Source organism: Microtus pennsylvanicus, chromosome 6 (genome assembly GCF_037038515.1).
Source record: "Microtus pennsylvanicus isolate mMicPen1 chromosome 6, mMicPen1.hap1, whole genome shotgun sequence".
In the NCBI taxonomy this organism is placed as follows: domain Eukaryota; kingdom Metazoa; phylum Chordata; class Mammalia; order Rodentia; family Cricetidae; genus Microtus; species Microtus pennsylvanicus.
In genome coordinates, this window is record NC_134584.1 from 30,223,849 (window position 1) to 30,247,353 (window position 23,505).

General features: G+C 40.7%; 1 protein-coding gene across 1 annotated transcript in view; it reads right to left on the bottom strand.

The window, feature by feature from the left end:
* Positions 1-1,875: 1,875 nt before the first annotated feature.
* The window catches only part of C9 (complement C9), a 37,279-nt gene continuing 15,649 nt past the window's right edge, over positions 1,876-23,505 (bottom strand). The window contains exons 5-10 of the mRNA XM_075975950.1: positions 19,788-19,926; positions 15,115-15,390; positions 11,818-12,058; positions 10,016-10,165; positions 8,471-8,649; positions 1,876-2,105 (exon numbers count right to left, since the gene is read on the bottom strand). Coding sequence (XP_075832065.1) covers positions 1,878-2,105; positions 8,471-8,649; positions 10,016-10,165; positions 11,818-12,058; positions 15,115-15,390; positions 19,788-19,926 — 1,213 coding nt within the window. The 3' untranslated portion in view covers positions 1,876-1,877. The remainder of the gene's footprint in view (positions 2,106-8,470; positions 8,650-10,015; positions 10,166-11,817; positions 12,059-15,114; positions 15,391-19,787; positions 19,927-23,505) is intronic.

Sequence of the window (23,505 nt, forward strand, 5' to 3'; positions counted from 1 at the left end):
ACAAGGACCTGTGTTTGGATCTTGGGGGCCTATGTAAAAAGTCTACACTTGGTGTGAGCATCTCTAGTCCCATAGCTCTTCTGGAGAGTTGGGAATCAGAGACAGAAGGATCCCCAGAAACATAAAAACCAGTTTGCTGGGTGTGTACAGTAGAAAAATATCAAACCCAATCAGCAAAGTCACCCTGTCTTAAGGTGGAAGGCAGGGACCAGCACCGAGGTTGTTTCCTGCCCTCTACATGTGTGGTGGTTCACATGTGTGCTCAGTCTTACTGTCCTGCTCTCCTTCCCTACTCTCTCTGTCTCTGTCTCTGTCTGTCTCTGTCTCTGTCTCTCTGTCTCTGTCTCTGTCTCTCTCTCTCTGTCTCTCTGTGTGTGATACACACACACACACACTCCTCAGACTCTACTGCCGTTTCGTGGAAAGACTATAGCCAATTTTAATCAGCTCCTTCTCTAGGCAGCCTTACCCTACACAGCTCAGAAGCCTGACAACTCAAAACTAAACTGTATGAAATTGCTGGAGTTTGTTTTGTTTGCAAAACAGAGGCCATTTCACAAGGCTTAACCCGGCAGTTTTTGGTGTACATATCACAGCCTTCCCTCCCAGACACGCAGAGTTAAGTTGGACATCAAAACTCAATAGGAGCAGAGTGCTGCGCCTGTGGTAGGCGTTCAGCATCTGCCAAATGAGCGCATGCACATATAAACGCACAGGCAAATGAAACAACTGCGTAAATAAGAGCGAAATTACATGGTACAGACTCGGTAATGGGACTGGTGGAATATATTAATCATACAAAGCAGCTTGGCAATTACTTAAAGCCTTTTAGAACAACGTTCTGTTTTTAATTTAACTTTGCTTTATTAACAAGAGATTGGCATTGCCTGTGGGAAAAAGCAGTCCTGGCGTATCTCACTGCTGACTCTTCATTAAGGAACAAGAAATGGAAGCATTATAGGCGTTAAAGGAGGGGGGAGGCACTGTGGACCTAAAAGAGAGAAAACTTCAGGGATTGGTAAGATTTCCATGAAGCAAGCAGATTTCCACTTGGCAGTGAGGTTTCGTTTCGGGGTGGGATATGAAATTGGAAAGTCTTGGTATATTTTCCCCCTTTTCCATGTGAACCTGGATTTGCTTTTTTTTTATTCCTATAGAAAACAAAAAGATGTAAAACCTTCATGTTGAATCGGGCTTCAACTTTGGGACCATATACCGCGCATATGTTCTCCCCACTGCTGTCTGTGTCACCATGAAGCACACTTGTCCAGGCACCAGGCCGAAAATGATGCATTAGAGTCAAATATGAGGCACATTTCCACAGTGGAAGGAGCTGTTTAGCTTGTGTTGGGAAGGTCAAGGAAATGGATGCTGGAATAGCTAAGGGAAAGTGTAGGGTGCACACAAGCAGAAAACTCATTCCTAGGGAAATTATAAAGCATTCAGTGGAGATATTAATTGATTTGGGTTCCGGATTGCATGTCTCTATCATGCCTATAGATTAGCATAACCAGGAGACTAAAAGAAGAAATGAAGGAGAGAAGAAAGGGAACAATAAAAATACAGAAGAATGTAAGGGAGAGGTAGGGAGAGGGAATTATACAATCAATTTGCTTATATATAATATATTATACAATATATTTTATATTATAGTATATATTGCTGTTTAAATAATATGTAGAGGTAGATGATGTTAAAATAGATTATGAGAGCTGATTTGTCAATCTGTACTACTTAGTAAGTACTGATATATTTAGACTATATGTAATATAGTATAGGAGTTCATGACAAAATAATTTAAGAGTTCATTTTTATATTATCTAACCATATGGTGAATACTATTGTCTTTAAAAATATCAAAATAAGTTCCTCTCACCTTAAGTGAACTTTCGTTCACTGGTTTCACAGGCGATCCCCTTATATGCGGGTGGGCAGGAGCACAGGCACTGTCCGTCCAGGAGAACCACTGTGCCTCCATTTTGACACGGATGGCATTTTTTCACATTGAACTCATTGATATAGTTTTCGATAGCTCTTTCCAAGTTTTGTCTCTTTATGTATGAATCTTTTATTTTCAAAGGAACCAGATTATATATAGGGGTGAGCTGTAAGAAAGAAAAGATTCAGTCTTGTGTCTTTTTCTACAAAGGAACTTGTAAAACACCCTTCACTCAATCACTGACTCACAAATTCTTTGATTTTCTGGAAGCTTATTGAACGGTTATTGTTGCCAGATACGACATTAGCTTTTGAGGTTACTTTAGTGATCAAAAGTAGTCACAATGCATGCTATCATAGAGGTAACATTTACAAATAAAGAGAGTGAGAAGGTCATCTCTATATCAAAACTGTCATCAAGTCAGTGGGAAGCCAGGGCTGGGAGATGCTATTTGCAATACCATTAAGATGAAAATGCCAACATCTACCAAGGCTTCACAACCGTGCACTAATATATTTTTGGTAAACAATAAAAATGGCCCCCATAGGTCCATACGAAGTGGCGCCACTAGGAGGTGTGGCCTTGGTAGAGAAGGTGTTGTTGGAAGAAGTGTATCCTAGGGAGAAGGAGACTGAGGACTCGGAAACTCAAGCCATTTTTCGTGTGGCTCAGTCTCTCTCTGCTGCCTGCAGATCCAGATGGAGGACTCTCGGCTCCTTCTCCAGCACCGTGTCTGCCTGCACGCCGCCATGCTTCCCACCGTGATTATTATTATAAAGGACTGACCCTCTGAATGGTAAGCCAGCCCCAGTTAATTTTTTTTTCTTTTTAAGAGTTGCTGTGGTCGTGACATCTAATCATAGCAATAAAACCCCAAGACAGTGCTCTTACTCATATTTCGAGTTGGTTCTATCCCTTTAGAAGAAAGAAACCTCTTCCCAACTCTGCCACAGTGGCGTAATTGGGGTGAGCATGCAGCAGAGTTATTTTGGTTTTGAAAAAAAAAATTATCTTGTTTTGCCTTCAAAAGAAAGTCAAGGCCAGATAATCTAAGATATGGGACTGGAGGGCCCGTAGAGGAAACAGTTTGGATAACGCTATCAAAATAGTGTTCAAAGAGATAAAGATGAAGGCCACACGGCAGTGACAGTTTCAAAGAGGCCTAAACCTTGGTGTCAGCACAGCCCCTGAAGCCTTTCTGCTCAGCTTACCTTAGCATGACCAGTTTTGTCTTCTAGTAAGTACAAAAAGGTTTTGAGGTTTTTCTCCTATACTCACCAGCTCTCCTGTCATTATAGACATATTTGAGAAGACAGTCTATCATGAAACTTGCTAAAATACCAAGTTTCATATTAATCACATTTAGATCTCTTCCAGTCATCCAAATTAATTAGCAACGTCATCAAGGAAATGGACCAAATGTGGTTCCTTAATGGAATGAGAATTATTTTTTACCCCTATGGAAGAGAGATAGACACAGCATGCACTGTGCCATTATGGCTGTAGCCTACAGAACGCTAACATGTGACCCTTTAAAACACGGGCGGTCTGCTCAGAATTATACAACAGAACAAAGTGGCAGGTTTGTTCTCCATTTGTTGTTATCTCATGGCATTTGAGAAGCTCAGAACATAGATTGCCCATGTCCTCAAAGGGAAGAGTGAGAGTTGGAAATGGGGAAGTGGCAAAGAAACGCTGAGACCAGAAAAGGTGAGGGGCAGAGGTGGCGCTAAGGAGCAAGATTCAAGTCAGAAGAACGCATCCATTTGCACCAGGTGAGCCACGAATTTGGCTACATCTGCTAGTCCTCTGAAATAACATACAAGGGGATTTATCAATCCCGTGCATATAAGAAAGTGCACCTGATTTCCAGGAGAACCAAAATGAGATTAAAGACTAATATTTCCCATGAGTTCCCATAAAGGAAACATTTATTACATAACATCCTTTCAGAAAATGAAGTGGGCTTACATAATCTTGTTTCTTATAATGTCAAAACAAAACCTTACAGGAAGCCAGTGTATTAAATTACAGCTACGCTCATCTAGATGCCTGTGCTTTGGCAGAGGTTGGAAGCGTCGTATCTCTCTGGTAATCTGTAATAGACATAGTTTCTCTCTGCTGACATTTTAAGGATTTGATTGAAACAGTGGCTATAATAGAAAAATAAACAGTGTTCAGCTATCTGTGGAGACAAGATGTAGGCTATTTGCGGCAGTCTACAAGCAAGCTGAAAGTGAGATTAACATCTTTTCCTGAAGATTGAAGACTATGACAGTAGTTAGCCTGTATTCTTTGTATGGAGGGAGGCCAAGAGCAAGACATTGGGATATTGAAAGCCACAGGCTCTATTTAGTATAGTACCACCATGGTCTTTGTAGTATAAGATATACTACAATATATACTACCATCATAATTATCAATTGTTTTACTTAGTATAATGTGACTTTCTCATTCTTCCAAGATGAACCTCTTTTTTCCAACCTAACCTATGAAGATCGCTGCTTTAATTTGCATCAGAGGATTAAATACAAACAATTTAATAGTTTAGGGTGGTAGGGAGAGAACCCATAAGTCTCTGAACAATCATGTACAAAGATAATCGTTTCAGCATCCCCAGAACTTGCCGTGTTGTCTACAGACAATAGAATCCTTCTCCTCACCCAAAGGTGAACTAGTGATTGTAGATGACAGATTACCTGATGAAATTAGTAACCATTCTCCCAAAGGTCCATTTCTTTTCTTTTTTTTCTTTTTTTTTTTTTTTTTGGTTTTTCAAGACAGGGTTTCTCTGTGGCTTTGGAGCCTGTCCTGGAACTAGCTCTGTAGACCAGGCTGGTCTCGAACTCACAGAGATCCGCCTGCCTCTGCCTCCCGAGTGCTGGGATTAAAGGCGTGCGCCACCATCGCCCGGCTCCAAAGGTCCATTTCTATAAGATTTATGAGAGCAAAATTCCTTAGAATATATTTCAAGGTCAAACTTGATAATTTTTTATTTTGTTTGTGTTTGTGTGTGTGTGTGTTTTGTGGTACCAGAGTGTTGAGCACAGGCCCTTGTCTAGGGTAGGTCAGGGCTCTACCACTGAAATGTATCTGGAGATGCATTTTTGTTTTTGAGACAAGGTCTTATTAAGTTGCCTTAAACCTTAAACTTGCCACGCTCCTACATCATCACCCTAAATAGATAGGATCACAGGTAGGTGTTACCACACTAGGCTACAAGGTTAAACTTAACTGTATCACACTTCTCTTTAGGGATTTAAACAGGCAGGGAAAGTCGATTTTTTAAAAAAAATAACCATTTCTCCCTTATAGAAAACACTATCCTGAGTGAGGTAAGCCAGACCCAAAAAGAGGAACATGGGATGTACTCACTCATATTTGGTTTCTAGCCATAAACCAAGGACATTGAGCCTATAATTATTGATCCTAGAGAAGCTAAATAAGGAGAACCCAAAGAAAAACATATAGGCATCCTCCTGAATATTAACCTTTAGCAGGCGATGAAAGGAGACAGAGACAGAGACCCAATCTGGAGCACCAGACAGAAATCTCAAGGTTCAATTCAGGAGCAGAAGGAGAGAGAGTACGAGCATGGAACTCAGGACCGCAAGGGGTGCACCCACACACTGAGACAATGGGGATGTTCTACTGGGAACTCACCAAGGCCAGCTGGCCTGGGTCTGGAAAAGCCTGGGATAAAACCGGACTCTCTGAACATAGCGGACAATGAGGACTACTGAGAACTCAAGAACAATGGCAATGGGTTTCTGATCCTACTGCACGCACGGGCTTTGTGGGAGCCTAGGCAGTTTGGATGCTCACCTTACTAGACCTGGATGGAGGTGGGGGTTCCTTGGACTTCCCACAGGACAGGGAACCCTGATTGCTTTTCGGGCTGAGGAGGGGGGAGGACTTAATTGGGGGAGGGGGAGGGAAATGGGAGGTGGTGGCGGGGAAGAGACAGAAATCTTTTATAAATAAATAAATTAAAAATAAATAAATAAATAAAAATATTCTCTGTAAGAAGATACATTTACAAAGTGGTCCTTGGGACAGTGAAGCTGCCATTTCCTTGGATGGGACATTGATGTGGATGAACTAGGCTTTCAGTTTGTGAAGGACGAAACAGACAACTAGAGCGGGCAGAATCTTCCTGAGCTAAAGATCTGAACAGTAAGCAGGATTCACCACATACTGAACCCAGAGCACCGTGCTGACTGGGCTGATGAAAGTCTTTGAATATTCTAGTGAACACAGTTGGGACTTTGTAGCAGAGACTTTATTCCCCAGATATAAATCACCAGCTCTGAAGCACGCCTCACCGTTTACAACCTCCCAGAGACTAGTCTTGGATCCCTTTGTACAGGACAAACTGAGCTTGGTTTACAGGGCTGAGAGAACAAGGTAGCTTAGATGTCCTCTGCCTGCATCTTCCATTCTTCCCTTATTGAAAATCCTCTGTCGCAGATTTTATTTACTGAGTCCATGATAATGGATTTAAATAAAATTTATATTTAACAAATAGGCTTCCTTTGATTTTTATTTTCTTATACAAGCCAGTTCTTTTTTCATTTCTATTTTGTCTAATTTGGGGGAAAATACCTTTAATTTATAAGTTGCTGTTGTTGCTGTTCTGGGAGTTGAACCCAGGAATTAATATAAGCTAAGCAAGTGCTCTACCACTGAACTATATATATATGATATCTGTCTTTCTCTGTCCTTCATTTCTTCCTTCCTTCCTTCCTTCCTTCCTTCCTTCCTTCCTTCCTTCCTTCCTTCCTTCCTTCCTTCCTTCCTTCTTTTCTCCTCCTCTGCCTCTTTCCCTCCCCCCATTCTTTCTTTCCTCCTCTTCTTCCTCCTCCCTTTCCTCCACTTCCAGTTTCAATTTTGAGCCAGAGTTCCTCTAAGTTGCCCAGGCAGGCCTTGACCTTGAGGTCTTCTTACCTTGGCCTCCCGAGCAGCTAGAGTTACAGTCTGGGCTCCCACACTTTATATAAAGTTATGTATGCACATATGCTAAAGGCTTTATTTCTGTAGCCAACATGCAGAACTGGTTGCAATTTTCAATTTCTGGGTTCTTCATTCACATTAGAGAGATAGTTTGGGTAGCCCTAATGAACCCTTTAAAGACAATAAAATAAAGTGAGGAAGTAAAATTCTCTGGAAACTACTACTATAAAAAATGTCAGCCTTTCTAAAATGTAACAAAACTGACATTGTGAACAAAGATAAATTTAACTGGAGAGAAAGAAACAATAAGGCATGCACAGAAAGTGGAAAGCTATAAAGGCAAGCAAAACTACTTTTCAATAGTGCCAGGAAAACAAGAAGTAGTGAATAACACATACATATTTTAGTAAATAAAAAGACGCAGCTGAATGGCCATGGTGTTTACATCTTTACAATTGGAAAATATTGCCTCCCCTTCAAGAGTAAACAGGAGACTACAGACTCTCAGGGTTTCCTGGAGTGGACGTTATTATCACCGTTATGCAAGAGAGAGACAGATTCCCATCTGTATCCCCAGCAGTTGGGAGACTAATGCAGAAGGATTGCTGAGAGTTCAAGCCTACACCAGGCTACAGAGTTAGACCCAGGCTCATGGAACAGAACCAAACAAAACATCAAAACAAAAAATCAGAAAGGGGCATGTCTATAATTCCAGCTACTTAAAAGGTTAAAGCAGAAGGATCATTAAAGCTCAGGAGTTAGGCCAGGTGCTGGCAGTACATGCCTTTAATCCCAGCACTTGGGAGGCTGAGGCAGGCAGATCTCTGTGAGTTCGAGACCAGCCTTGTTTACAGAGTGAGTTCCAGGATTGGCTCCATAGCTACTGAGACACTCTGTTTTGAAAAACAAAACAAAACAAAACAAAAAACAAAAATAAGTTTAGGAGTTACAGCCCCATCTGGACAATGAGAAAGAGAATGGGAGGGTGTTAATTCTCCGATCACAAGAATTACTCATCTTGTTTTAATGTTTGACATATGAACATCCTTTCCACAATGACTCTGAGATGAGGGTCTCCTGCTGTGTGATACCCAGATACCCAGAGAAGACAAGGCGAGCCAAAGGCCAACAGAAGAGAACTTTTTTTTTTTTTTTTTTGGTTTTTTTGAGACAGGGTTTCTCTGTGGCTTTGGAGCCTGTCCTGGAACTAGCTCTGTAGACCAGGCTGGTCTTGAACTCACAGAGATCAGCCTACCTCTGCCTCCTGAGTGCTGGGATTAAAGGCGTGCACCACCACCGAACCATCTATTCTTAACGACTACTTTGGGCCAACCCGTACTATACACTCTATACGAACAATCTTAATAAGCCTTCAAAACCACATGGAGATCTGCAGAATATAGTGTTGTAAATTCAGAAATGTCTCACACCTAGTGAGTGACAGGCAGTCCCAAGAGTTCCTCTTAGGTTGTCTGACATTACACTATTTCTTCTCTGCAATTCTTTTATCCAAGGAAGTCATGTGCGGGCATTTGAATAGTGCCATCTCTGTCTTCTAAAGGCAGAAGCAGTCCTTACTTTTTGGTTAATGAGTGCCGGAGCATCAATCAAGGACGAGGCCCAGTTGGCAACATCGCTCGCTTCGAGTATCTTGCTTCCTCTGTGAAGCTTTTCTTTCAGGAGAACTGCATGTTTCCCTGCTCCTCCTCTTATGTTTGCAATGACACCGTGTATGATGCTGTCACTGGTGAGATTTACTGGAACAAAACAAGGAAGACTTGAAGAAAGAAGCATTTGCATCTTGGTGGTCACTTCCCTTGACGAATGTGTATTATGTCTCTCTAGGACAGCTCAGTGTGTCTGCTGAACTCCCGTGTAAATGTGATGCACATAAATCTCATCTCCATAGTCTAAGAGGGGAATTTTTCTCAGCAGTCAATTTATAGATTTTAACCATCTTCGTTTTGAAAAATAATGGTTGTACACTCGATCCAGGTAGATTGATAACTTATAGCTCATCATATAAATACAAGTATATATAGGGAAATTAATGTGACTTTGGATGTATTTTATATATTTGTACAAATGATGAATATATAAAATATACAAATATTTATATATTTGTATAAATATGAATGAAGATAAACTTTAAACTTCATTCATATTTATATTGTGTATAGTATGCTTTAAATTATCTTCTTATTATGGAAATATTAAACATATCTAAAAAAGACTGAGATAAAAGTAAATTTGTTCCCATCCCAAATCCTATTCCACTTTCTCTGTTCCTCTCTAAACTGAACCACTTTAAAAATGTCTAAAACATTTAGAGTCATGGAGTTTTAAAGCTATCCCAAGATGCTTTTGCTTAGCCTTTGTCATTTGTACAAAGGAGAAATCTGGAAAGATGTGGTAGAAAGGCTAGTGTAAGGTCACGCAATTAACCTAATGTTGCAAGATGCCAATTCCAGGGCTTTGTCCCTTTGTTGGTACCAATCACATCCACAAGTAGACAGACTTTAAACAATATCCAGATCTCCCTTCGATAGTTCCTTCACTACCAGTTGGCTCTTTAGAGGTGAATCAGAAGTGTTTTTGGGTTTCGAATAAAAAGTTTAATACAATTTTTAAATAAAAGTAATTTCAAGGATTTCTGATTAGGTATGATGTCTGCAGCCTGTTTTTATGTTTGCAAGGCACTGCGCTGGTTGAGGGCTAAGGAAAGGTTAACCAATCAAGCCAAGTGGATAGTCGATCTGGGAAAGTGACTTAGGTCTTGTTCTTTGTAATGGACACAAGGTCCCACATTAGCCCATGTAAGGCCTTGTGAAAATTTAGGAGAAAAGGAAACTTGTCTTCAAGACACTTTGCTGCCAGTGACTGGTTTTCTGTCATTGCGAAAGATACACAGCCCATGAGCATTGTGCCTTCCTTGTACAGTCCCAACTCGGATAGATATGTGTCTGGGGGCTACTTGTGCTCATAGTGATTAGGAAGGAGCTAAATAGTTCTTAAGGGATTCCAGGTTTTCTCCAGGAAGATGATAGAGCGCTGCTCATGGGAGGCAATGCTCTTGGCTATTGGGTCTGCCTTCCCCAGTCTAATCAGCCAGTCCATACTTACCTGCTAAACCACCTCCTCCTGTTTTTGTGCAACCATTTGTGTTAACAGCTGCTGTGGTGCTAGCTTCATCAAAGAAGGTATGTAGAGGGGTATTTAAGGATGCATCCACTTTAAACCCAAGACACTCCTTTACATCATTCACTTCAACACCTGCGTTAGAGATTCATATGCAAATTATTTGAAATGGTCTATCAACATCAGAAATGAATTCAAACTTTACTATTTTGTGACAAATATACCTATGTTTCTGGCCACCATTATTAACCCAATAGTAACATCATGTCTTCCCTCCAATGTCTTTTTATTGATATCTAGTAGCATCCTTTCACTTGGCTACCAACTTAGTAATGGAGGATGTATTAACTTTACCCCCTGTTTGAAAAGGATTTAGGTCAGTCAAGGTGGTTATAGGAAAGTCCTTTGGGATACCCAAAGAAGACAGCAATGTCCAACATGCATTGAATGGTAATTACATGCATGACATTATTCTGGACATCTTATATGAGTTAAATAATTCAATCCTCACATTAACCTTTTGAGGGATCACTCAGTTTCAGTTGAGTCTACAGAATTACAGAACAATACCCAATTGTTTTGGACATATGATTTGAATATATATTTGAACTTCGTTTTAGCTCACAAATAACAATCTTGGAAGTTAACTCACTGTGGTTAGTATATGCCTACCCAAGCAGTTATAGCCATAAATTCTGTGAAGTCTGTAGTTTATTATCTATTGTCTTTTTACATATGTAAAATATGTAAATACTATATAGAAAAAATAACTCTCTAATAAATAATATATAAAATAAATTAAATAGATAATAAAATGAATAGAAAACAAATAATAAATAAAAATAGAAAACAAAAAGATCTATCTATCTATCTATCTATCTATCTATCTATCTATCTATCTATCTTACACTTACATTATTATATAGAGCCTCCACGACCTGCAATTGTTATGATTTGTTAACACAGTCATTTTGAGTTTACTTTATTCTTTTTATTTTAATGAAACAGAGGCTTTCTGTGATACCCAAACTGGCCTCAAACTCCTAGTCCTTAGCAAGCCTCTTATGTTAGCCTCCTAAGTAGCTGGGATTACAGGCATATATTGCTGTACTGGACTGTTCTACTCTATTCTTGAGAGGATTAGATGAACCTTTAGGTCCAAGGCATCTCCCAACTATAGGGGATGCATGGATGAAGTACCATATTACCCTTTTCCCATAGTTTTTAGTCTTACTCAACATGGCCTCAACTAAACTACCCTCATAAGATTATAATGATCACCATAAAAGGCAAACTAACTTTTAAACCTTATTTTAACACATAATTGTACAATAGTAATGGTTCTTTCTTCCTCTCAAAGACAACATTTATAACAATTTGTTTCCACCGACACTGAAGACTATGTTAAAGACAGTCATCATACATAAATTGAGCAAGTCCGAGGATTAAGAGATAGGTTATATACATTGTTTCTTATACCTTCTTCCACATCTTAACTAATGTTTCCTTGGAAGCTGTATTCCTATTGATAGCCATTCCATTATAGTATGATTTGGTGAATTTGTCAGTAATAGTGTTAGGTACTTTGGGAGCAAGTGAGCCTATTCAAAGTGGAAATCAATGAGCCACTTGATAGACAGTTAGATGTCAAAGGTCAGAGCAGAATCTCTCAAAGGAATGGATTATTAGATTATTTCATTTTAAGAGTTTGCTCAAAAGGGGCAATGAAAGTAGTAATATTCAATCAGAATCACATTTGTAACTAGAATTGTATTTCCAGATATTACCTTGATCTTTCATGGAAGCTTTATCCAAGACATATATCAGTTCGTAGAGTCCTCCCAGAGACCCAGAGCTACTGTAGTGAGTGCCATAGGTTTCCAAAAATCCAAAATACTCTCCTTTTTCATAGAAGGTTGGCAAAGCATTTAGGTCATCCAGGAAAGTTTTGGTCAGCACAATATCCCGATTTCTCATCACAAATCTACCCACGTGAACCTTTCCTTTCACATGTAGGAATACCTTTCCCTTTGTTGAGAAAGCAGCAGAAAAAGAGAAATATGACGTTTATCACTGTCATTAAAACAAAATCATAAAACCTAGAATACTCAAAGGGAATGATATTTTAGCAGTGACCTCTACAGCAGACCACATCAGAATGGATAGACATAAGCTGTTGTTGTTAACGTTTGGCAACTGAAGCTCTCAATATGCTCAGTCAGACACTTTAACGACGTACCTGGTAGTTTCTCATAAAACGAAACACTCATCTGCCTTCCTAAACAATAATGCCACTTTTAAGTGCTTACCGAAGGATTTGTTTCAGGATTTCTCAGCAGCATTCAGCAGCATAGCTTCAAACAGGAAAAAGCTCAAACATCCATTGACAAAGAAGTTGCTGAGCATCTTAGTGTTGCATCCACACCAAGGGGTTTGGGCCATCAGTCAAAAGAAACAAACTACTGACCCATTTCACAAGTAATCTCAAACATGTGGTGATTGAAAGAAGTCCTTCACAAAGTAGTGCACACTGCACAATCCCCCTCACAGCCACAGACAAAACTAAGCGGCCATAGGAGACATCTGGTCAGTGACTGCTTCTCACTCAGTAGGGAACTGACTGTGAAGGACATGTTGGAATTTTCTTGGGGTGGTAGAATGTTCTACATCTTGTTTGAAGACCTAGGTTCTATGCTTGAAGGTGTGTGCTCTCTATGTGTTGGAGTGGCTTCTGAGCCCTCAGTGGTGAGTGCCAGAACTTTATTGACAAGAATCTTACAGGAACTCACTTCATACATCACAAACCATAATGAGTTCTCCATCTTCTGACCCACATACTACTAATTCTCAGAGATGAGCAAAATGGAACAGGCTTTCTTTCTCAGTACTGTCAAAACCAGAAGTGCATCTTGGGATTTGGAGTAAAATAGATATGATAATTTTTGGCTCAACTGATTTCAAAGGTAGGTCTTAGATAATTGCTATCTAAACTGGTTGTTCTTTCTTTCATCTTAAGACAACAAAAATGATTCTTCTGACCTTGTGAACCCTACCAGTTGCTACCCATTTCCTAGCCCTCATTAGACACAGCATTGCATGAAAAACTTTTTTAAATAGACATTCTATTTTCAACTCTTCTTTTCCTAGTTTCTCTGTAATCTATCTTTTTTTTTTTTGGAGGGGAAGGAGTGTGCTGTAAATGACTCAGAGCTTTGAACATGCTATGCAGACACCCTTCCTGAGCTAGATCCCCATTTCCTTAGATCTAATACAGCTATTTCTGCTGCTCTCACAAGAACAAAACCATTCTGGCCAAGGTTTGTGATGACCTTCATCATCCTAAGGCCAGTGATCACCATCCTCTTTGTTGACTCATTAGCATATTTGACACAGTTAATTGTTCTCTGTTCAGAAGAGTTTCGAGTCTGATGCTGGAGAGTGGAGCTTCTCAAGCTAAAGAAGGTGAACAGATTACCCCTGGGGTCTTGTTAACATGTAGTTCTGACTTAGGAGGTCTCGGTGGAATTGATGGGCTATCTTCCCATCAATATAGGTGCTGCTGGTCCAGAGACCAAACGGAGCAACAAGGTTCAAGAACATTGTACTATGTGCTCTCTGGTTTTCTCTGTGGGTTTCTCCTTTTGCAGTTTTCTTTATATTAAAGTTTCCCAAATTTAACACTTATTCTTGCACTTATAAAATGTATGATAATCGTGTGCTCATCCCACAAAGTCCTATGATTTTTAGGCATCATCTGGATATCAAAACGTTTTAAAATTCTATCTTGAACCCAGATCTCCTTCCCAAACTCCAGACTCCTAGCTCCCATTTATTACCTGGAACTTTCAACTGAGCACTTAACAGACTCTCACACTTCATCTAACTAGAACCTAACCCTGTCTTCCTTTTGCCTTGCTTTGCTTGAAAGGTTCTCCATCAGCAACCCCACCCTTCAATGGCTTAGACTCCAAGCAAGAGAATCAGATTTGATGGGAACTATCCTTTCCGAAATGTAACCATGTCCCATCTGGATTCTTATGTTGGCTTTTAAACTTTATTTTTACACTTGTTCTTCACACACCCAACCTTTTCCCAACAGAGTACCCAGAGTGGCCATTTTTGATTTGACAATGAATGTCAAGAATTGAAACCAAATCCCTGTTATGGAGAGAAAATCTACCCTTTAGCAGTAATCACTGAGGTTCTGTGGGATTCAAATCCCTCCCAAATCCGTTCTCCTTCCAGCTCCATGTGACACAACCATGTCGTCAGACTCTTCCTGCCTCTGAGCCCTAACTTTAATAGCCCTTCTTCCAGATACTGTCTCTCTAATTCAGCTGTTTGGTGAGACTCCTTTACATATTTGCTCTCTCGTCATCTTCTCAACACAAACTAATGGAATAACTGAGCACATATAAGTATGGAGAGTGAGTGGTTATTGTTATGAATGCAGGTGAAGCATCTAAGCAGGTAATGATGATGTCAGGAAAGGAAGAGTAAGCCTTTGATCAGCATCACACCGATGCTGAAAAATTTATTATATATATTCTCTCAGTGACGAAGTGAATGTTGGAATATGGCTTAAATATAAACACACACACACACACACACACACATTGAAAGTCTCAGCCTAAAAGTATGATTCCAAAATAGGCAGACTAATCTCATGTGCAACATGTATAAGAGCACAGCACCGTTGCTTTGGAGACAGGCGCTATAGGAAGCACATAGACAACATTCTGAGAGGCCATGTGGTAGAGAAGGAAAAATCCTCCAACTGAATTCTTCATTGTATGAACAGTCATGGCCATTTGTAAGCGGGATGCTCTGACACTTAGGTCTCAGTCAAACGTCACACTCTCCACCCTTAGAACACTTTCTGCCAGCTAACGCCCAGGGTCCGACTCACCGGCTACTGCCCAGCATCTGAGAGTTCTTTGCCCTCTGCAGTTTGCTGCCTGTTGCAGAAATCTCTGTGAAGATTTCCTAAGTTTTACTGTCATTTCCTATTACCTTACAAAGAGCTTGGTCGGTTTGAAATAAGTTCTAATCATAGTCTCTATATAAATTATCCCAGTTCTTACCGACTTTGAAAAATATGTTGATATTCGTCGAAACTTTTCCTCCTTGGAATAGGTAAACTCAAAACCAACTGAATTGTCCTTCTTTTTCTCCGGCTTTGAAGAGTTTTCGTCCGGGAAAACTGAATCAACTCCTTCTACTTTCATAGGCACTTCGGTGATTTTAAACTTTAGAGCCAAATTTGCATTAACATTCAAGGTCGTCTCTCGTAAGAAGTCTCTGATTATAGAAACCTCCTCTTCGTAATTCTCAGATATGAAATTTTTATCAGCCTTCGTCTAAAAGTGTATGATAATAATAAAGGAGCTGTTAAAAACAAATGGGAATCAGACAGCTATTCGAAAAACAGTAGAGCGAGGGAGCGACTTCTCTAGGTGAAGGGTGCTGGGGTTAAATTTCTGTGGCTCGAATAGAGACAAAAATCAAGGCATAGTCCTCTGACATCTACTGGCACAGAATAAATGAACTGGGACATAAAACAATCACATTTAATTGTCTCCTGAACGCCTTCTAGAAACCTCAGCAAGGAAAAGTAGCAATGCCTAAACTTCCATATCCAACATCTGGGGTTTTAATATAATCTGGTGTCCGAATGGCTTTAGCAGGCCTACCCTCCAAGTCCCACTGTCAGCAGCACATACAGCTTCTCTCCTAGGTTCAGGCCCTATCCATCCGACATCTGCAGCTTTCCCTAGCCAGTGTCCTATGGTTCCAAAACTTCAAACATCCTGGAGTCTCTATTGCGAACAAGGTTTCCCCTTTATAGCTTCATCCACAGCCTCTTTGCAGGGACTCCAACCCTGCCACACAGTGCCTAGCCTCAGCAGCTCCTCATGACTGCCCTCAATCTTGCATGTTTCATGTTTCATAATCAGCATAATATGTATGATGTTTACCACACTGCCAAGTTCGGGGCCAGCCTCTTACTACCTAGTCTGGCTCCTCTTGGACCATAGTTGTGTTCCCTTCTGAGGACTGACCCTGTGGAAACACTTCTGTTGCTCCAGGGGAAGCATGGGGCCTTCTCCACAAAGGCAGCACCAACCTGAGTACCAGGGTTCCTTGATGGGTCCTCCGTGAAAAGAATTACTTTGTTAGTTTTAGATTCCATTTTACTCAGAGTTTCAGGTCACAGGTAGAATAAAGCCATAGTTTTTTTTTTTTTTTTTTTTTTGGTTGAAATACCAGTGGTTCTGGGATGAAAGGGATAGTTACAGCCAGAGGGCTCTTTGTCATCCACGGTTCATCTCCTAAGTCTTATGTGTTCACAGAGACCCAGGTTTAAACAGTACAATGCACCCACAAAACCTGACTCAGGCTAACAAAGCGTTGATTTCAGCAACAAAGAGAGAGCCAAGGAGCAGCAGGTTGAAAAGGACCTGTGCTGCAAGTATAACCCATTTTCACCTGCATTTCCATGGGCCTCGGATGTTCTCGCACTCCCTCTGAGTTATAAAAGAGGTCGCAGCGCATTGCCAGTCTATAACGTAATATCACTAATGAAGTTCTGAGCTTTGGCTAAGTTTTTCACTAATTATGCTTTAAAAATAAGTAGTAACAAGGGTTTATTGAGTGTTTGCTATGTGCTAATAACCCTGGGAGAGATTTCCAAATTTATATCCCTGTATAGCAATGAGATGTGCAATATCATTTCTGTGTTGTTGGTTTTTGTTTTTTGTTTTTTTTTAAGACAGGGTTTCTCTGTGTAACAGCGCTGGCTATCCTGGAACTAGCTCTTGTAGACCAGGCTGGCCTCGAACTCACAGAGATCCTCCTGCTTCTGCCTCCCAAGTGCTTAAAGTGATTAAAGGCGTGCGTCACCACCACTTGGCTATTTCTGTCTTCTACATGAGGACGCTGAGTCATATGAGAAATACTTTACTAAAGATCTCATAGCTTCAGGCTGAGGTAGGGTTCCCACCCATGAAGGATGGGTTTTAAACCACAGCACATTTGAGATAAGATGCATCAAGTGTGGGGAGAGGGATAAGATCAAGATGTCATAACAGGTCAGCATTACTTTTGCAAATAGCAAATGGCAATAATTTATTGCCAATGAGTAACCCAAACAAGGTTTCCAAACCACCTCATATGGGTTGACAAGATGGCTCAGTGGGTAATGGTGCTTGCTGTCAAGGCTAATGGCTTGTGTTCCATCCCTGGGACCCACATGGTGGAAACAGACAATTGACCCCTGGAAGTTGTCCTCTGAATTCCATAGGAAACCCACAGTATTGCGTACACCACCACTCACAATAAATAAATACAATGTAACAAAAATTCATTCATCAGGCATCAGTCTGTGAGTAACCCCTCCGTACCTGCGGCTGATAACGGGCAATAAGAAAGTATACTTAACTCAGGCTTTGTACTGATACAGAACATGTGATGGATGATTTATTTTCCTGAGCATTTGAAATGGAGGAAAAGCTTTGTGCGTTAAAATAGAGATTTCCACTCACAAGAACTCATGCTTATTCATTATGATAAGACAAGCTAGGCAACTTGTTTTCCAAGCCCATAACAGGTTTGTCCAAGGTCACCACCAGCAGTCACAGTGCCAAGGAGGCAGGGGGACTTAGCGAGGACTCAACTCAAACACCTCTCTTCCCTGATTGGTACCAAATAAGAACTCAAGTCTACATTCCTGCCTGCTTTTTTATAAGCTCCATGGAAAAAACTCATTTGGAGGCACTAATCCCACCCACACTAATAAACAGTGATTTATAGATTTCATTTATTCCACATTGTGTGAACATAGATTAGTTTTGCAACAGAACGCTTAATGTGTTTGATTATGGCTTAGTGTTCCAAATATCCCAGGGGTGTCAGTAATGCACAGGGCAAAAACTACGCCTTTCTCCCAAAGTGTAAAACATACTAAAATGTTGAGCCTTGTGTCTTTCTAGAGCTGGGGCAAGGGGAACTAGTGTGGTTACTCTCCTGCGGTAGGCTGATGTTTAATCCAGGGTGGCCCTGTGACCCTTACCGTTCAAGGGTCAACCCTTACAAGTTTCACCTTTACACAGACACTGCAGGGCTGGTCACAGAGGTTACATTAATTGTTGCTTAATCACCGTGGTCAAAATATGTGAGGGGAAACATATTTCCCCAAACATAAGAGGGGAAAGGCTGATTTTGTCTCAGCATGTCTGAGATTGTGATGGGTATATTATGGCTACAGCTGGCACGTAACAGTGGATAGTGCCCAGTAATGGGCACAGCTCTGACTGTAGCAGCAGAAGCGTCAGCAGGAAGCCTGTTCCTCCTGAGAAGGCAGAGGCAGAGACATTCAGACTGGAACGAGGGTTGGGGTAGATTTTCAAAGATCTCCCCTAGTGAGCACTTCCTCCAGTCAGGCTCCAGGCCATAAAGGCTATCTAATTTCTCCAAACAGTAGCACCATCTGGACATCAAGTATCCAAATACATGAGCCCATAAAGGACATCTCATGGATTTCACTCTCAGGACCTACCACAGTGGCAAAGACTTCATAAAGTGAAGATGGGAGAATTGAAAACAAAAGAAGACAATATGCCAATCAACTTCCACCCATCATTAATGGTTTAAGGTGTCATGTTTTCTATATTCCACTTAGAAAAGGACTTAAATTTTTTACTGTCATTTAATCACAATACCTTAGAGGCAGACACAAATAGATCTCTGTGAGTTTGAGGCCAGCCTGGTCTACATAGTGTGTGCTATTCTGGACAAGTCTATATAGTAAGAGTCCAACTCAAAAAAAATCATTTACATTGTGTGTGTGTGTGTGTATGTGGTAGGCACTGTGTGCCATGGTGCTTATGGAGAAGTCAGATAACGACTTGGGGGAATCTGTTTCCTTCTTCCACGATGTCAACCCTGAGTATCAACCTCAGATAACCAAGCATGGTGGCAAGTGTTTCTACCAGTTGAAGCATCTTACAAGCTCAGAAAAGTACTTTCGGATAGACTGTTGACTCGTACTCACAAAATTTTGTTCTTAAATGAGGCAAACATGACACTATGGAGAAGGACCATGACCTCCAAATGTACCTCAGAATTGTGGGAATTTGGTGACTTTGTTTTAGCTCTACAGTTGCAAGAAATATGACAATGGGATCATCTGTGAACGAAGCGCCCATCTGGTCCAGATAGGAATCCTTAACATCTACAGGCAAACAGAATGGTTTCATGCTGAAAATGGGTAGGGATTTATTTATGATGATGTTGCTTTTTCAAACAATACCAGTTGTGATTTTTTAAAAGTCTGTATGTCTTTTAGTCTGGTGGGAGTAACATCAGCAAAAAGAACTTTCCAGAAATGGAATGAAAAGGGCACAATGGGACTTCTTCACTGAAAGGACTAGTTCAAGGAACAGTTGTCATGGAAGCAGTTTGATCATTTTGATCACACATAAAATCTGCTCTAATTTTGTTTTTAGTCATTTCAGAACTCTGGGTGAGTCTATAGAATATAGATATTCTACCAAATCTTTACCCTTGGGTGTATGTAGTCAGGCTAAATGAAAGGCTACTGTGTGTCTCTGAAGACATCTAAGAAATACTCTTTAAGTGAACCCATCGCTCACTTTAAATTCTTACTGTATTGAAATTTTCACCAAATCCACTATTAAATATTTCAAGGCACTTTTCCCCAACCAAAACAAAACAGTTTTCCTTCATGGCGACTTACTTCATAGGCCAGAAAAGCAACGTTCCATGGTTTGCGATAGTATGTCAAAGTGTTTCCATCCCGTACCCGCTCACAGAGTCCGTTGTAAAACTCATTGTCAAAAGGTGTGTTCAGGGGATCCATCCCTAAGATATTGATCCTGAGAAGAAGCAGAATGAGGTCATATGGGGTAAATATCGTTGTTATGCAAGGCAGCCTTCTGTAGCGGGGAGAGCGGGACAGCTTCTGTCCATGCCGTTGTCAACCAACATGCATGCCGTTTAATCAGGAACAGGGGTCGGGGCCCGTTCACTTTAGCGCAGTGTCTTGGCAGAACGCATGCCTTAGGAGGGGCTTGTAAACTCTTTGGCACGTAGGGCACTGTTAGAGCACAGGAAAGAAAGGCAGTAAAGTAGGCCGCATGGGACTCTCTGGCTCCTGGAGTCTTAGCTCTAAGGCTGCACCTCTTACCTCACATTCCTGAGCAAACTAAATGCCAAATGCTATAGCACCAACGATTTAAATTATTTGAGAGCAGAACATCCCAGGGGGCAGTATAATATATATATGTAATCTTTCATCTGTGGATCAACATTGGGGCTCTTTCTCTTTCTCCCAATTCTCTTTCAACTTAAACCTTCCTCCAGCTGTCTCCCTGCTTGTCAAGAATCCCACCCCTTCCCCTATATTATTCTTGTTAGACTTTCCAAGAAGAACATTCAAAAAAAAATTCGGCATCCAAGTAAGGTATTCTCAAAAGTTCTATACACCACCCACTCAGAAAAAAAAAATATTTTTATTTGGCAAGCTTTAATTCACAGACAGAAATTATCTTTTATCTGTTTTTAACTTTAAACAAAAGTTTTTAACAAAAGTTAAGTCTGATTTCTAGGCTTAAAGACAGCATCGGCACGAGAAACTGTTAGCTCTTTGTCAAGTTCACCTTTGCCAGTTTGAGGAGCACAGGCATTGCTCTGTGGGCAGTACATACAATAGATGGCTCTGAGCCCGGGATGCCAAGATGGAAATTTCTTCCACACACCTATAACTCCCCAAACAAAACTTTATCCATTGTTCTAGAACACATACCTAACTCCAATTAGCGGGATTATAAATGTGTATATTGCTTTGAAGAGCAGTTTGTCAGAGTGGAAAGGACTTACCATGAGCCCATTGCTGATTAAAAAAAAAACAACAAAAGAATAAAACCAAAACCAAGAATATTACCAACAGTTGGGTTAAAACAACTTCAAAATTATGGCACGTTTTAACTTAATACGAAGCTACCAAGAAAGCAACATTGGGGCTCTGTAACGGAAGAACAAATGGGGAACTTATTTGTAAAGGTTGAGCTACAGATGAAATTAATTCACTGCCTAATCTGCCCAAAAGACCTTTCCCCGCAAATGTTAAGGCTCTGATGTTCCAATACAGAGCCAAAAGTAAGAGTGGCGGGCTCAAATAAGTCCCAGGAACAAATGCCCAGACATTGTAACTGCTTAACTTTCTTTAACATTTTATGACTTGTTTTGTTCTGTTGCCTCACCCATCCCTGCATCTACAGTCCTCCTCCCCAGGGCATCCTGTGAGCCTCTATGCTCAACCACCTCACAAGTTGTTTCAGCCGGTGGCATGTTGTGGAGGGAAGCCTCTGGACATAAACAGGCCTCGTGTGTTTCTCTTTGCTTTCCTTCATTTGTGCAGTCACCTTGAGAGGGGCTTCTGATGGCGGCGGCTGCTCCTCTTTAGCTCTGCTGCTCCTGCAGCGCCAGCATTTCACCAAACCACCCTGGAAAGCAGTGCCACCCTAGCTGGCCGTTACAGCTCAAAAGCAGCGACGCCTGTCAAGCCCAGTCTTGCGAGGAATCGCTTCTTGACTTCATTTCACCGAGGGTTGGATGCAATTCATCCACCTTGAAGTCATGCAGCAGTGGAAAGAACAGATAATGTCTTTGTTTCTGAACAGAAGTTCGGCTACATGTTAAGGGACAGTGAACCTTGTCTCGATATGCACCTTCATTAAATAGATTCCTTCAGTGAACGGTGGAACTCCCCTTCCTGTCTAATGAGTAACCTCTGGATGACTAATTACCACATCTATGTGCTTATAATAAACAGAAGGCAAAATGAAGACAGTTAAAACACAATTGGCTCCCATGAAGTTTCCTTGGAAGTAGGGAGGATCGGAATATGATTATCTATTTAAAAAATTAGTTTGAAAAGAATATATTGTGTCAAACAAGTAATATAAATAAATGCAGTATAAGGTTCGTGTTGCACAAGGACGTGATCATCATGGGGAGATCATAAAAGGAGTTGAAAAATAGAAGGCTTGGTTTGGGCTTTGGTGAGTGTGTAAACTGGGAGGTGCTGGAAGCTCAGGAGGAATGGCAAGATCCCACATGTGGCACGCTTTGGGAGGATTGGTCTTACCTGTGTACCTTCTAAAGGCATTTGGCTATGCCTTCGTAAACACTTTAGTGAGATACCAAATATTTTTCATCTTAAGCCTAAATAGTTGCAAAAGGTATAACTTCCCATCATACTATTAATACTTACTAAAAACATAATTACTGTTTTATATGGAAAAATAAATCTAATATAGATTAATGACATAGTGAAGGTGCATATGGTTCTCCCACAGAATTTTGACTTAATATAAGATCCAATATAATTTATATTGAATAATCTTATTGATCACCTTTTCATGCTTTGTTGTATCAAAATATATTCATTGAGTGTTTCAAGTATCACATATTCCTTGACCATAAAGTTTAAGTATTGAAGCTCATTGTAAGTGGTATATATAAGCATGACAATTTTTTTAAGTCATTGCCAAACCAAGTAAAATTGTATTGGAAAGCAATACAATCCCAGTGCAATGGATTGGGCTTCTTTTCAAATAGATAAATTTCTATATCTGTGGATAAATGCTGCTTTGTGCTCCTAAGATACAGGGCTCATCACCAGTATTGCTTCACTTTCACTTCCCATTTTATCAATATAAATGAGGAAAAATCACTCACGTGAATAAGTAGGTAAAAGTAGAAGGTATTTTGTTATAGTTGTAATGATCTGTCCTATCCCTTTAAGAGACAAGCCATGCCCACTCCCTCCCCTGTCCACTGCGGCAGGCAGATATTCCTTACTGCTTGTAGCCTGAGTCTCTTCTTTTCTTGAAGAGGTAGCTTCTGTCTCCCCCTTCTCTCCCTTCTCTCTCTCTCCTCTTTTCCTTCTCCCCCTTCTCTTCTATAACCCACTAAATAAATATCCAACCTCACTCTGCATGGTATACTTATCCATGTCTCTGTCTCTCACCTGCCACATGACTCACTGCCTGGGGCCAGCCACCTTTGGAGACCAGCGGTATGGTCTTTTGGCATGCCCATCTGTCTGTCTCTCCTCATGGCTCATTGTAGCCACTTGGGGAACTGCACCGTCCCTGCCTGGGACTGGCTGCTCTCAGGACCCCCTACCCACTGCCTGCTGCTACGGGGCCACTGCTACTGCTCTGGGACCTGCAGCATTTCTGCTGCTACAGCCACTGGGGATCCACAGCATTTTACCTAATTTATTACAATAGTAACACCTTTCAATTCTTTGGTTTTACATACTAAAAAGATTGCACACCTAATAGCCTTTTGTAAAAAAAATTATTTTACAGTCCATTTGCTGATTATTGGTTAAAATTTTTTAAAAAGTGGAGACCATTTTATTTCAAAGGCATTAGAGTCTAGTT